General features: G+C 43.7%; 1 protein-coding gene across 1 annotated transcript in view; it reads left to right on the top strand.

Annotated features, from left to right (window-relative positions):
• SLC16A14 (solute carrier family 16 member 14) overlaps positions 1-15,929 on the top strand; it is a 30,736-nt gene that overhangs the window by 1,791 nt on the left and 13,016 nt on the right. Inside the window, exons 2-3 of the mRNA XM_084842031.1 lie at positions 8,288-8,561; positions 13,484-13,627. Coding sequence (XP_084698157.1) covers positions 8,303-8,561; positions 13,484-13,627 — 403 coding nt within the window. The 5' untranslated portion in view covers positions 8,288-8,302. The remainder of the gene's footprint in view (positions 1-8,287; positions 8,562-13,483; positions 13,628-15,929) is intronic.

Raw genomic sequence — 15,929 nt, 5'->3', positions numbered from 1 at the left:
TGCTGCAAAAACTTCAGTGGCCCTTGCCTCTCCATAGTAGAGGCAATAAAGGCCTCTTCTGTGAGCATGTAAGCGGTGGATAGGGGGAAGGCTTGAATCTATAGGATCCATAGCATTCCCATTACCCTGACAAGCCCCTGGAAATGGGAGAAACGTATGCCATTGCAATCAGTGGGTGGGAAATCATAAAAGTAAAGTGGGGGAACCCAAAAGGAGGGGTGAAAAGAAAAATACAGCTCTTTCTTCCATTTTGCTCTGCTGGCAGGAGCCTCCTCCTTTGGGTCTCCCCCGTATTGGTAGGACTGCTCTCCCCAAAAGTAAACCCCACTGAATTCAGTGGGATTGCTTTCTGATTCTGTAAGGCAAATAGCTCCAGGGGTAGCGAACCAGGCTGCCACATTGCACAGGACTCTCTTGGGGGAGTGGGGAGAATCGGTTTTCTGTTGTTCAGTCATTCAGTCGTGTCCGACTCTTCGTGACCCCATGGACCATAGCACGCCAGGCCTTCCTGTCCTGCGCTCTCTCCCGGAGCGTGCTCAAGTTCATATTCATTGCATCCGTGATGCTATCTAGCCATCTCATCCTCTGCTGTCCCCTTCTCCTTTTGCCTTCAGTCTTTCTCAGCATCAGGGTCTTTTCCAGGGAGTTTTCTCTTCGCATTAGGTGGCCAAAATATTGGAGCTTCAGCTTCATTATCTGTCCTTCCAATGAGCACTCAGGGTTGATTTCCTTTAGGATGGACTGATTTGACCTCCTTGCAGTCCAGGGGACTCGTAAGAGTCTTCTCCAGCACCACAGTTCGAAAGCATCAATTCTTCGGCGCTCAGCCTTCCTTATAGTCCAGCTCTCACAGCCATACATTACTACTGGGAAAACCATAGCTTTGATTAGACGGACCTTTGTCGGCAAGGTGATGTCTCTGCTTCTTACTATGCTGTCTAGGTTGGCCATAGCTTTCCTCCCAAGGAGCAAGCGTCTTTTAATTTCATGGCTACAGTCACCGTCTGCGGTGATCTTGGAGCCCAAGAAAGTAAAATCTGTCACTGCTTCCATTTCTTCCCCTTCTATATGCCAGGAAGTGATAGGGCCAGATGACATGATCTTCGTTTTTTTAATGTTGAGTTTCAAACCAGCTTTTGCACTCTCCTCTTTCACCCTCAACAAGAGGCTCTTGAGATCCTCTTCGCTTTCTGCCATTAGGGTGGTATCGTCTGCATATCGGAGGTTGTTGATAATTCTCCCGGCAACCTTAATTCCGACCTCTGATTCATCCAACCCGGCATTTCTCATGATGTACTCTGCATATAAGTTAAATAAGCAGGGCGACAATATGCAGCCTTGTACTCCTTTCCCAATTTTGAACCAATCGGTTGTTCCATGTCTGGTTCTTACTGTTGCTTCTTGACCCTCGTACAGGTTTCTCAGGAGACAGGTAAGGTGGTCTGGTACTCCCATCACTTTAAGAATTTGCCACAGTTTGTTGTGATCCACACAATCAAAGGCTTTAGCGTAGTCAATGAAGCAGAAATAGACGTTTTTCTGGAATTCTCTTGCTTTCTCCATGATGCAGCGAATGTTGGCGATTTGATCTCTAGTTCCTCTGCCTCTTCGAAACCCAGCTTGTACTTCCGGTAGTTCTCGGTTCGCATACTGCTGAAGCCTAGCTTGTAGGATTTTGAGCATCACCTTGCTGGCATGTGAAATGAGCGCAATTGTGCGGTAGTTTGAACACTCTTTGGCGTTGCCCTTCTTTGGAATTGGAATGTAAACTGACCTTTTCCAGTCCTGTGGCCACTGTTGAGTGTTCCAGATTTGTTGGCATATTGAGTGCAGCACTTTAACAGCATCATCTTTTAGGATTTTAAATAGCTTGGCTGGAATACTGTCATCTCCGCTAGCTTTGTTGTTACTAATGCTTCCTAAGGCCCACTTGACTTCACTCTCTAGGATGTCCGGCTCAAGTTCAGTGACCACACTATCATGGCTATCAGGGACATTCAGATCTTTCCTGTATAGTTCTTCTGTGTATTCTTTCCACCTCTTCTTAATCTCATCTGCTTCTGTGAGGTCCCTGCCTTCTTTGTCCTTTATCATGCCCGTCTTTGCACAAAACGTTCCCTTGAGATCTCCGATTTTCTTGAAGAGATCTCTAGTCTTTCCCATTCTGTTGTTTTCCTCGATTTCTTTGCATTGTTCATTTAAGAAGGCCTTCTTGTCTCTCCTTGCTATTCTCTGGAACTCTGCATTCAGTTGGGTATATCTTCTCCTTTCTCCTTTGCTTTTCGCTTCCCTTCTTTCGTGAGCTACTTGTAAAGCCTCATCAGACAGCCACTTGGCTTTCTTGCATTTCTTTTTCTTTGGGACGGATTTCGTTGCTGCCTCCTGAACAATGTTACGGACTTCCGTCCATAGTTCCTCAGGCACTCTGTCTATCAGGTCTAATCCCTGAAATCTATTCCTCACCTCCACTGTATATTCATCAGGGATATGATTTAGGTCATACCTGAAAGGTTTAGTGGTTTTCCGTACGTTCTTCAATTTAAGCCGAAATTTTGCAAGAAGCAGCTCATGATCTGAGCCACAGTCAGCTCCAGGTCTTGTTTTGACTGACTGTATAGAGCTTCTCCATCTTTGGCTGCAAAGGACATAATCAATCTGATTTCGATATTGACCATCTGGTGACGTCCATGTGTAGAGTCGCCTCTTGTGCTGTTGGAAAAGAGTGTTTGCTATGATCAGCATGTTCTCTTGGCAAAACTCTATTAGCTTTTGTCCTGCTTCATTTTGTACACCAAGGCCATGCCTGCCTGTTATCCCGGTGATTTCTTGACTTCCTACTTTAGCATTCCAATCCCCTATGATGAAGAGGACATCTTTTTTTGGTGTTAGTTCTAGAAGGTGTTGTAGGTCTTCATAGAACCGATCAACCTCAGCTTCTTCGGCCTCAGTGGTTGGGGCATAGACTTGAATTACTGTGATGTTGAATGGTTTGCCTTGGATTCGTACTGAGATCATTCTATCATTTTTAAGATTGTACCCCAGTACTGCTTTTCCCACCCTTTTGTTGACTATGAGTGCTACTCCATTTCTTCTAAGGGATTCTTGCCCACAGTAGTAGATATGAAGGTCACCTGAATTAAATTCGCCCATGCCTGTCCATTTTAGTTCGCTGATTCCCAAGATGTCGATGTTCAATCTTGCCATCTCATGTTTGACCACCTCCAGCTTACCTTGATTCATTGATCTGACATTCCAGGTTCCTAAACAATATTGTTCTTTACAGCATCGGATTTTCTTTTCACCGCCAGGCACATCCACAGCTGAGTGTCCTTTCGGGTTTGGCCCAGCCGCTTCACTCTTTCTGGCGCTACTTGGAAATACCCTCTGCTCTTCCCCAGTAGCATATTGGACACCTTCCGACCTGAGGGGCTCATCTTCCGGCGTCATATCTTTTAGCCTTGTGATACGTTCCATGGGGTTTTCTTGGCAAGAATACTGGAGTGGGTTGCCATTTCCTTCTCCAGTGGACCACATTTTGTCAGAACTCTCTGCCATGACCTGTCCGTCTTGGGTGGCCCTGCACGGCATAGCTTATGGCTTCACTGAGTTACGCAAGCCCCTTCGCCACAACAAGGCAGTGATCCATGAAGGGGAATCGGTTTTCTAGCCTGTGCCTAAAGAATTTTCTCCCAAAATATGAACTTACTTCCAAGAAAGCCTGCTTAGGCTTACTTAGACTTCCTCTTCTTCCGCATTCCCTACTGTCATAAAACAAAGTTTAATGAACAAAACAAAACCCAAGGAAACATTTAATGGGGAGATGTGGAGTGCTTCAATTTTGTTTTCTGTTTATGACCACATCTTAGCTGTGTCCATGTGGGCTGAGTGAAAGAAGGAGAGCAAAGAGATGCATTCCTGCATTCCCTTGAGACTACAGAAGATACTTGCAGAACTGCAAAAGGCTGCTTAACTCCTACATGGCACTTTGTAGGCATTAGTAGGAAACACAGAGGATGATGGTATGTGTGGGTTTTCCACTGAGTGTACACCCGTGCATATAAATCTAGCAAAACAGGTCATATATGATTGTTAAAAGTTAGCCTATGAGCAGCTTTCACATTCATTTTTACCCAGAGGTGCTGTTAGCATAGGACTTTGTTATGTTTGAACTAGCCCTACAAGATAGGGAGCACTGGCAGAACACAGTGCCACTGACTCCTGTGCTACACACATACCGATCTTCAGCAGCACAGAGTAGATGAAAATGCTTCCTACTATCTTTTGCTATTGCTGTGTCAGTAACTGTTGAATACATCATGTCTTTGTTACTGAAGGCTCCAGAGATAGACAGTGGTGAAACACAGAATCGCGTCTGACAACGTGCATGTGTGGAAAAGCCCTTGATATTTCACTTTGTCTTTTGCTCTTTTACCAGGATGTAAGGCACCCATTGCAATTATGTTTGAGTCTTTGTTTTGCAACCCTGAGAGATCACCTTCCAAGACTGAAGTGGACATTCTCACGATTGTATGCAAATGTTGTGATTTCAGACTCTGAAAAAACAAAAAGCTGGCAAACATATTCTGCCCGTTAGAAATTCCATTCTTGGATTTGATAAACTGTTCTTTCTACCGGGAGTGGGAAACCTGTGGCTTTCCATAAATTTCTGGACCCAACTCTCCACAGCCCCAGCCAACATGGGCAATGGTCAGTGATGATGGGAGTTGTATTCCAACAATATCTGAATGGCCACAGGTTCCCCACTTCTTCTCTAGACCATCAAAAGCAGGACAGAATACTGGGTGAAGAACAATCAGAGGAACAAAAATTACAGGGGGTAAATAATATTATTTGTGTAGTGACACACAGGACTAGCAGCTAGAGGAGCTGTGGCCAACTCACCGCTTTGCTACAGTTGTCTTGTGTGGCCTTCTGCAAGCCCGTCAGGCTGTATTTTTTTTTTTAATGATTATTGCTTAGGGGGAACTTAATACAACTTACTAATAATAAGGGCCCAGATTTGCAGACATTCTGAGCACTCAGTGCCCCATCGGTATCCACAAGAAATAAAAGAACACTACTTAATTGTGAATGACATTTTTATTTCACTCTTCATCCAAGGTACTCAGGGTGGTGTGCACGCCCTCCCTCATTTTATCCTCACAACAATGCTGTGAATTAGGGTGAGACATAGTGAATGTCCCACGATCACCCAGTGAATCTCATGCCTAAGCAGAGCATAACCATTTAAAAATTCCAATAAGAGGCCAAAGGCTGAAATCTGATACACACTTACCTGGGAATAAGTCCCCTTGAACTTAATGGGACTTAGACATGCATAAAGCTGTACTGTTAGTCAAATTGGGCTTCAGCATAAATCATCTAAATGCTGCAGCTACTAAGAAATGTTGGCTTATGATTTCTTTTTAATTCAGTTTCAGCAAATCAGGTGTATGGCAATTATTAAATTGATGCCTGGGGCAGAACTAAATATTATGTGTAGTTACATTATTCTAAACTTTTTAAAAAAACTATAATGCATTTTTTAAGAGGAACATCAGCAAGGGGTGGGAGGGGGAAGAAAAGGGGCTTCTTAACTCTTTTCCCACACACAGTTTCCCTACTGAGAATTACACTCCCTCCCCAGTTCGTTTAATCTCCATCAGGAAAAAGATATAGTGGTCTGGGCAAAATGTGGGGGAATACATTACATAGTTCCCAGAACAAAAGTGACCTCCCGACAGGATTATTATTATGAGAATAATATAAAGTAAGGCTTGTAAAGCACTTTACACACTAACAGTGCAATCCTATGCATGTGTATTCAGAAGTCCCACTCAGTTCAATGGAGCTGACTCGCAGGTAAGTGGGTATAAGATTGCAGCCTAAAAGAGGTATGGAAATGGTAAATTACCATATTCCCCAAATCCCAGTGGGATCAGAAACTATTAAAAGCTTTAGTTGTAGCATTCAAGACCTATTTATCTTGTTTAAGAACAAATAGTAGTCACTGGTGTTTGGTTTTGCTACTCCAAAGAGTGCCCTCTGCTTTTTGGGTGACCACCATGCTGCATGACCCTCGGTTGTGGAGCAACAACCTGGCCAGTGAGTAGTGAATGGAGGGTACAATGCTAGGTCGAGGCTGCTCTGAGTCCATGGTGAGGGGAGGGCCCGTGTCCTATCCTAGTTCCATCTAGGTGATGGGCGTGTGCACTGCTTTATGACTGACCTTTCCTGTTTCCTGTATTTACAATGCAGATAGACAAAGATAAAAAAATACAGGATGGGTAACAGTGTAAAACAGTCCATACAAGGACACAGTAAACATTTCAATTCCTGCCCCTGTTGCTGAGTAGGTCATGTCGTCATATTTGCCTGTTTGCAGTTGCACCTGATGTCATCCTTATATATATTTCCCTTTAGGGAAAACACTCTTTCTGTCACAGGAAAAAAAAAGTCTTAGGCCTCATGCATCACAAGCAAATTTGATGGGCAATTATTATTGTTGGCTATTAATACAGTGCCATCATTTAATTGCAAAGCAAGAAATCAATACTCTGTATAAATAGGCTTCATGTACAGATTGTGGGAGCTGCTTTTTCATGGGTTCATCCCATGGCACTGCAAAAGCAGGGGTGCTGATCCTCAGACTCGCAGACCAGGCCCAACTGGAGTCTTGATTTGGCCCTCTGGGGTTTCCCATATGACCACCCTCTTCCCCTGGCCTCTCCCCTAACTGATAGTTGTGTGGTTTCCTGGCTTTTGCACATTCCCCCCCCCCATTCTAAAAGGTTGAAATGCCTCTGCTAAGGCTTAGTTACTGCCAGTAAGAGCTAAAGCTAAAATATGCTGATATTTGGGGTATTTTGAGCCCAGCCCTTTTGCCTTTGTCTCTGCCCACCACTGGAATGCAGCCTCTGAGAGCTTGTCCAAAATTGAATCAAGTCCCCAGGCTGAAAGATGTTGGACTGCCCTGATTTAAAGGCTTGCCCCCATATGCCAATCACATTGGTCCTTGACACCTAATTTGTGTCTCTGACCCTAGCTGGATGACAATTGAATGGCAAGGATCTGCATAATTGGCTTTGCTCACATGACGATGACACAGTGGGATGAGTCCACAGAAAGCAACTTCCATGTCACTGCTAAAGGGCATCTCTGTCACCCACTATTATGGAGATGGGTGTCCATCAGACCCACAGCTGTGACTTCATCTGGTATCCATTCTGGTTAGTAAAAGATAACTGGAAGAAGATGGGACCATTGCTGGTTGGGGCATGCATTGGCCCCATCAGTTGGATGAATTCAATACTGGTCCCTGATACCAGCCATGCAGGAGGCATGTGCCTCCATTGTTGTTTGGTTTGTCTGCCAGTAACAGCAGCACATCATCCCATCCTCTTCTAGAGACAGACAGTTTATTTGCACACATGTACAAAAACTGTCGCCTGTAAATATATGACAACTTGCATATTTGATTATTCAAATTCAGTGCATCTCTTAGAAATTTCAGTTTGGCAGGGTGCAGGGCACAGACAGTGGCTTTTATGATCTTCTAGACAAGCAACAGATGGCTTGATTATGCTAAACAAGTAGTGCAGATGGATGTATCATTGAAATCAGCAGGCGGATTAATTCTGGGTTGGATTATGGCCATTATTGTTCTTCCTTAAGTCAACTGCAGAAATTAAAGTACAAAATGTAAGTTTGATGCACCAAAACCTACTAGACCAGAGAGTGATACGATCATTTATGCATCATTGGAAGGCTGGAATAACTGTTTGAAAATTGGATTAGTAGCTATAACTATACACCCATATCTCTGCCTCCATTCCTGTTGTGCTTTGGTCAACTTCAGTTATAGAGTTGCATGTGTACTATGTAACTAAAGTTCTTATAAAAGTGAAATTGATTAAACGTATAAAACACATAACAAAAAAAGTAGAACTCTAGCTACTGGTTGTAGCCATATTAACTATAAGAAACATCTTCACCCTAAATTTCCTGACATTCTTTGTTTCACCATAGGTGGCGATTTCCAGAAAAGGGTTTAGCCTGATTATATTGACAGGTCCCTATAATGCTGTTCCTACCTGTGACAGCTCAAACAATCCCTGAGAATCAACAAACTTGGCTGAGGCAGTCCAATTTGATTTAAGTTGATGAAGCAAAAAAAATAAAGAAAAAAGAATCAAACCAAAAAAACCCTTAAAATATTTTTTTAAAGAACTACAATTCTGAGCCTTTTTTCAGGGATTGGTGAGAACATTTTCTCTATTTATTTCAGGATACTTGGCAGAAAATGTATACCAGTTGCGAAGATATTGGCTATGATTTCAAAGATGATTCCAAAGAGAGGGAGAAGCTTAAGCCAAATCCAGATATTGATGGTGGATGGGCTTGGATGATTGTCCTTTCTTCTTTCCTCGTACACATACTCATTATGGGATCGCAAATGGCCCTTGGTGTTCTCAACATGGAATGGCTTGAAGAATTCAGCCAAAGTCGAGGCCTGACGGCATGGGTCAGCTCTCTCAGTATGGGTATTACCCTGATCGTAGGTAGGCACTTATATCATTTTATGTATGTATTTGTTACAATTATATCCTGCCTTTCCTCGAAGGAGCCCAAGGTGGCATACGTGATCCTCCTCTTCTTTTCTTCTTCATAAGAACCCTGTGAGGTAGATTAGGTTGAGTGTCAGTGACTGGCTCAAAATTACCCCGTGAGCTTCATGGCCAAGTGGGGACTAGAGCCCAGGGTGCCTGAGACCCTGTCCAGTACCTTAACCACGATACCACACTGGCTCTCTTATATCATTGCTCTTACACAGCAATTTTCACCCTGATCCAGAGCTCTGTATATACTCTGATGCACCCATATAGCTCTTTTGTGTGTATGGGCTTACCCCATCCATTTCAATGGAGGAAGCAGATCTGCACATGCATGTGGTTGTGGTTCCTTGATTAAAAATGAACGTGCCAGGCCTTGCAAGCAAGGAGCACTGTTCACATATTACTGCGCCTGCGCCTGTAAAAGAAATGCTGGATCAGGACAAAGGCTCTTATTAGCCTTTGCTCATATAATCTCTGTCTTGTGTATCACAACAAGTGGTATAGGTGGGCCTTGGTCATGCGAACGTGGCTATTTTTAAATGCAGTAGACAAAGTGGTTGTTTATGTGCACCTTTTTGCATCTTAAACTTCACTGCCTAGTGCAGATGGGAACATAAGCTGTGAAATGCAGGCCAGCAACCTATCTGCAATATGATAGGCTGTATTCTGGGGTGTGGGCGTATGGATACTCTTGTCTGTAAACATGCCTAGAGCCAATCTAGACATGTGGCGGAAACGTGACATATCAGTCTTTCCTGGACGGTACCACATCAGATGGCAGGTGTGGAATTTTTTTAAAAAAATTAAAAATATTTAATGACAGCCACATTTCATAGAGGTTCACAACATTAAAATAAGGCAATATAAATTAAAACACACACACACACACCAGCAACAAGCAATAGTACTGCTTAAAACAAAATACAGCAGGGCAAAGCAGTAGTTAATTCCCAAAGGCCGACAGAAACAAGTTGTCTGTGGAAGATCAGCTGTTCAAACTATCCTTGGAAGGGAGCTTTTTAATACTGTGGCTGCCACCAAAAATGCCCTGTTCCTGGTGAAGGCTAATCTAGCCTCCTTGTGAGAGGGAATCCAGAGCAGGGCCCCAAGTAGAACAGTTCTTAAGTGCTGGAGGGAGGACCCATATGGAAGGAGACCCTTTAGAATCAGGACCCTTTAGGGCTTTAAAGGTAAGAAGCAGCACCTAGAATTGGGCCTGGAAACATCCAGCCAGTGCAGATGGTACAAAACAGATGTTATATGAGTATATCAGTAAACACCTGTTAACAGGTGGGACACCACATTCTGCCTTGGCTGAAGTTTCTGAACCACTTTCAAAGACAGTCCCACATAAAGTGTGCATTACAATACTCTAATCTAGTCTCCTTTGGAATTTTGAGAGAATGTTGTGAGTGCTTGCACAAAATGGCTGCTATTGAGAGCATGGCTGGTCACAAAACACTCATTTTTTCAGCAGACCAGTGAGACTAAAAGAAAAGTAACTTGCCCAAGAACCTAAGTCCAAGACAGAGGCAGGGTCTGAGCTCCAAAGCACAAAACTACTCTTTTGAACTCAAAGATGATAGTGGAGGGCAGCCCTTCACTTTGCAGTATGCCAGGCTTCCAGGTAAAAAAAGTTTTAAAAATTAAAATAAATATTAAGAAATAAAATAATAATCAGGAGTGGCAGGGAACCTGGCAGGCATCATGGCTACCATATTGGAGATCCCAGCTCTCCACACAGAAAGCTAGCAATTAGGAAAAAGACATGCCTATTTCTTCCTGATATGCTAGTTTTCCAAATGCAGAGAAAACTTTTGGGGAAACAGGTGAACACTGAATGTTTCCTGCAGTTGGAATAGTACAGTCCAGGAAAAACAGTACCAGGTGATTCTGCTGCATGGACAGATCAGGTTTAAGCAAGTTTTTTTTAAAAAAAATCTTTTTGTTTGGTCAACAAATTATACTTTCTGCCCAGTGAAATGCCTGTCAGTGCATTCAGAGTTAGGGGCATCCTTGTCTTGACCTCATAAAGAGTCTTCTTCAACTCTAGCAAGTTAGCATGATTAGATTAGGGTGCATGATTAGAAAACTTGGGCGGACTTTAACCCAGGGGGAACAATATATCTCATGAATCAAAGTTCCAGACGTGTTTTTCAACTGCACAGTCAAGGTTTTCTGGATTGGTTTTTGGCAGCTTTTCAGAAAATGATTCTAGGACAGAACATGCCAGTACAAGCCGTTTGTGAACTACTGTAGCACTGATTCACAACTTTGTAAGCCTGCTGTTTATTTTAGCCCACAAAGTGATTCTGAAAGTGGTTTGAAGCTTCTTGTTCTAAAACTGTTTCCAGAAACTCATACATTCAGCTGTTTAACATAGGCGTGGGAAGACTTCAGGCTTCTGGACTCTACTTTGTCTTTTGCCTAGAACCTTGAAATCTACAGACAGGAGCCAAATGCAAACTTCTGCTCAGTGGAACAGCCTTAACTGAGCACATGCTCGGCCCAGGAATTAGTTTTCAGTATTGGAACTGAGCACACAGTCTGTTCACAAGAATCCAGTCTTGGTTCTCCCCCCCCCCCCTGCTTTCTTCATTTCAGCAACCTAGGGCGCAATCCTATGCATATTTAGACAGAAAAAGGTCCTCCAACTCGCAGCATGCCTCAGCCAGCCATGGCTTGCACCCTTAATTTAGTGATGGGGAGCCTGTTTGTGAAACAACAGGGAGTCAGAAACCCTTGCAGATATACTGCAGACCACCTCAAGGCCTACTACTAGATCCTGATCAACCTTCTGCCCACTTCTGGTTTCACATACTTTACTAGTTTAGCATAATCTGGAAAAAAAGCAGTGTGTGTTTGTGGGGTTGGGGGCAGCAAATGCTCCACAGACTGCATCTAGGAGTTCTCGGCATTTTTGCTGCATTAATTATTAACAGAGAAGATGATTCAAGAGAGAAGAAAGTTCTCAGGTTACATAACCTGGCAAGAACCTTGCATCTTTCTCCTTCTCCAAGGCTCTTTGAAGACCTCTCCAGACACTAGGGGAAAGGGGGGGGGATCATTTTTAGAGCACCAGTGGTGTGATATGCCATCTCTAAGGCATAGTGGGAAGCAGCCGTGCTATGGGTAGATAGTTTTTACACTTTTTTTAAAAGGGAAAGGTATGCACTCCTACATGGGAAAAGGACAATAAATAAATAAATATTTCACAGAATAGCAGGCCATTTATGCTGGGAAACATTTTCTAGTGTCTGCTTCTGCTTATTTTGTTCCTAAAGGGCTCCATGAGTGCTCCCATGCTTTTATGCTACAACATCCAGCCTCTCTACCTTTTAAAATACTCTTGTTGTAAGCAGTGATGTTACAGGTACTAGCCAATAGGCTGACCATGACACTCATATGACTACTGTCCAATAGTGGTGCAGTGGTAAATTTTGAAGTGCAGGTGCCCATTATGACAGTCCGCATAGCCACATCCCCAAGGAGAATCCAAAAGTGTAGTCAGCTGAATTGAGCCATTCCAACAAACCAGTTCTAGGAGTTTTCACCACAGCAGCAGGTATTTTTGTAAAGCTAATGGGTTTTAATTGCCCATTCAAGACCAAGCCACACAAAATACTTTGCATTACAACAGGGAACAATATATTGTTGCTGGGAAAATTCATGTTCTACCCAGCTACTGTGAGAATTACAGTTAAACTCAGAGGGAACAGGGAATTCTGGGTGGGGTGGGGTGGCAGATGACATCTAAATAATATGTATAATAAAAAAAAGTGCTGGAGCTGCATCCCTGTGCACCCTGGCTCCACTACGCCACTGCTGTTCAAATAAAATGGTTGCAATAGGCTCAGTGGCTATAACTAACATGGTTGCAGTGGGGCAACTTGGAGCTGCTCGCATGGTTCCAGATACTAGATTTGGAATCATACACCGTTTTTAGAACAGCACCTATGTCTATCACTTTGGTGGGGAGCTGAATATCAGTCACCTTTTCTGCCCCTTGTATATCTCTGTAGCAAATGAGACTCTGCCAGAACCCAGACTCAGGACAGAGAAGACAGTCTTCAGAGTAGGTTCAGGATGAGAGAGAAATCAGAGACAGAAACCAGGCTCAGACACTTCTCCCCCAAGTTCTTGCCCGGTCAGCCTTATATCAGTTATGGCGCCTCTCCTTCCAGTAGGCCAGCCAGAGCACAGGATGATGGCATATTGAGAAGGTCAGGTGTTTCAGGGTTCCCTGCAATGCCTAGTTAATGGATGGATCTGGCTTCTGGAAAGTCTTAGTGTGTCCCAAAGAGTATGTCCATCTTAGGTAAGAACGCAAGAAGAGCCATGCTGGATCAGACCAAGGGTCCATCTAGTCCAGCATTCTGTTCACACAGTGGCCAACCAGCTGTTCAACTGGGAACCCACATGCAGGACACGAGTGCAACAGCACCCCCTCGCCCATGTTTCCCAGCAACTGGTATACACAGCATACCACCTCTGACACTGGAGGTAGCACATAGCTGTCAGGACTAGTATCCATTGATAGCCTTCTCCAAATTCAGAACCTGCAGATATATGCCATAGAGCAAAACGTTTAGCAATACCGCCTTTTAAGATATGAATTTGTTCGCCAGTTTCCTGTTAATCTGTGGACCCTACCTGCTATGATCAACTATAATGCATGTCTGAAATGCATATATTGATTAGAAATAATTGGCTGGATCTTTGGGTGCAGATCTCTAGCTTTTAATGATTTTCAGCCCATGGCCTGAACTTCTTGCAAATGCGAATCAAGGGGTTTGAAATCTCATTATATTTATGAAGGGAAAAAACAGAGCTTTATGAAACGATTTATTCTTCTCATTTTGTCACAGGCCCTTTTATTGGTTTGTTTATTAACACCTGCGGATGTCGGAAGACAGCAATAACTGGAGGCATCTTGAATGCCTTAGGATGGATACTGAGTTCTTATGCCTCAAACGTGCATTACCTCTTCATTACGTTTGGAGTTATATCTGGTAAGCATGAGTTATGACTGAATATACATTTGGATATTTTTAGTACATTTAACTGTTTCTTAAGAACACAGAAGTGCTAAAATGAGCAAGGCTAGGGATAGGGAGAGAGAATCACCCTGATCTACAATTTGTTGTGAGCATAGGAACTCCACCACAAGTCCGAATTTCCTCAGTCTATAAGGGTTCCTTTATTCACTTTAATGGAGGGGACAATTCTGTACATACAAAAATGCATTTGAGGAGATGCCTCCTGTGTTGTAATCAGCACTGATAACTTGCACGTGCAGGATCTGTGCATGAAGATCAGTCTGCATGTACAGATGTCTGATTTCTGATAATGTGGGGGGTGGGGGAGAGAAAGGGGATGAGGGAGAGAAATAGTGAAGCTAGAGATTGGGAGTGGGGAGAGAGAGCAAAGGGGGAAAGGTGTGTATGGACAGAAGACTGGGCAGGGCCAGACAGCAACTCTTTCCTTCTCTGCCTGCCCACCAACAGCTGCTCTGCAGCAGGTGCAGGAAGAGGAAGGAGGACATGGTGCTGCAATGTTTTTCAGGGTTTGTATTAAAACAAATCTTGGAAGTGGGCAGAGAGTGGAGAGCTTCATGGGCACTGTTGGAGGTCCCCATGAGTGTCATGGCACCCATGGGCACTGCATTGGGGACCCCTGCCACAGAGGACCCGGTTTCAACCACAGCAGCACTAGAGCACAGGAGTTGGACTTCTTTTGGCCCAGGGGTAAATGCCATTTTGGAGAAGCTTTCAGGGGACACATTCCAGTGGTGGGCAGGCCCAAATGCAAAAGCGGTGGGCCCCCAAACACCAGCATGTTTTAGCTTAAAGCTCTTCCTGCCAGTCACTAAGCCTTAGGAGAGGCATTTCAGCCTTTTAGAATGGGGGGAAACTACACAAATCCAGGAAGCCACCAAACAATTGGTGGTTGGGGGAAAGGAGGTGAAGCCTGGGGAAGGGTCATGGCCTTCTGGGAAACCCTGGGGGGCCAGCTTGGGACCCCCCACAGGGCTGGATTTGGTCCCCAGGTCTGAGGTTTTGCACCCCTGCTGTAAAACATTCCCAGGGTGGCTTACAAAATAGTTAAATGCAAAAGACGTGATAGCGCACAAAAATAAAACAATGGGTCATACAATTTAGCCATTCTTCTTTAGCGCCCTGAGCTATTCTAGTGTTGTCCTTCGTGCTTCTGAACCGACTGCCCATTGGTGATCCAGAGGTATGTGATACAAACATGCTTTTTTCCCTTCAAGATCTTCTTAAAACAATGCAGCCGAGAGTGCAGTAAAATTAATAATTAAATAACATCAGGACATCTGAACTTTTGATGTTTGATAAAATCCCTTTCCTGCAGGAGAAATGTATATCAATAGTTTACTGTATGACATGGCACCAGGTAAACAGGGCTGCGAAACATGAAACATTTGTATTCATTTCAGAAACCATGTTAATGAATGTACAAATTACTGTGCACTGGTTTAAAGAAGCAAAGTAGGGCCACCTAGGGTAGCATGCCTTTTCAGGACAACTTCTTCCTGTTTTGCATTGCTGATCCTTGTGAACAATATTTACTGGGGTTGATTCAGGACACTATGTTTAGCCTCATTTGATATGCACTTTCTTAAAATTTATTTATGTACTGGATTCACAGTCTTTTTAAGACAGCAAACAACCTTTGACCTGGAAAAAGCATGACAGATGATTAAACAGGGTGGCTGGTTCAAAAGTTTCAGGCAGTGTTGAACTCACTTGGCGTATAAAAACAAGCAGTAACATATAAAGTAGGAGGAAACAATATATTTGAATGCACCCCATAGTTGGAAAGCTTACATGCAGTGCAGTGTGTTCTTAAGCACTTTTACTTTGAAGTATGTCACATTCCCCTTCATGGATCACTGCCTTGTTGTGGCGAAGGGGCTTGCATAACTCAGTGAAGCCATAAGCTATGCCGTGCAGGGCCACCCAAGACGGACAGGTCATGGCAGAGAGTTCTGACAAAATGTGGTCCACTGGAGAAGGAAATGGCAACCCACTCCAGTATTCTTGCCAAGAAAACCCCATGGAACGTATCACAAGGCTAAAAGATATGACGCCGGAAGATGAGCCCCTCAGGTCGGAAGGTGTCCAATATGCTACTGGGGAAGAGCAGAGGGTATTTCCAAGTAGCGCCAGAAAGAGTGAAGCGGCTGGGCCAAACCCGAAAGGACACTCAGCTGTGGATGTGTCTGGCGGTGAAAAGAAAATCCGATGCTGTAAAGAACAATATTGTTTAGGAACCTGGAATGTCAGATCA

Source organism: Heloderma suspectum, chromosome 3 (assembly GCF_057233095.1).
Source record: "Heloderma suspectum isolate Gila_16-S chromosome 3, 16-S_ref, whole genome shotgun sequence".
In the NCBI taxonomy this organism is placed as follows: domain Eukaryota; kingdom Metazoa; phylum Chordata; class Lepidosauria; order Squamata; family Helodermatidae; genus Heloderma; species Heloderma suspectum.
The sequence above is the reverse complement of the archived record's forward strand: the minus strand, read 5'-3'. Positions and strand labels throughout refer to the sequence as shown.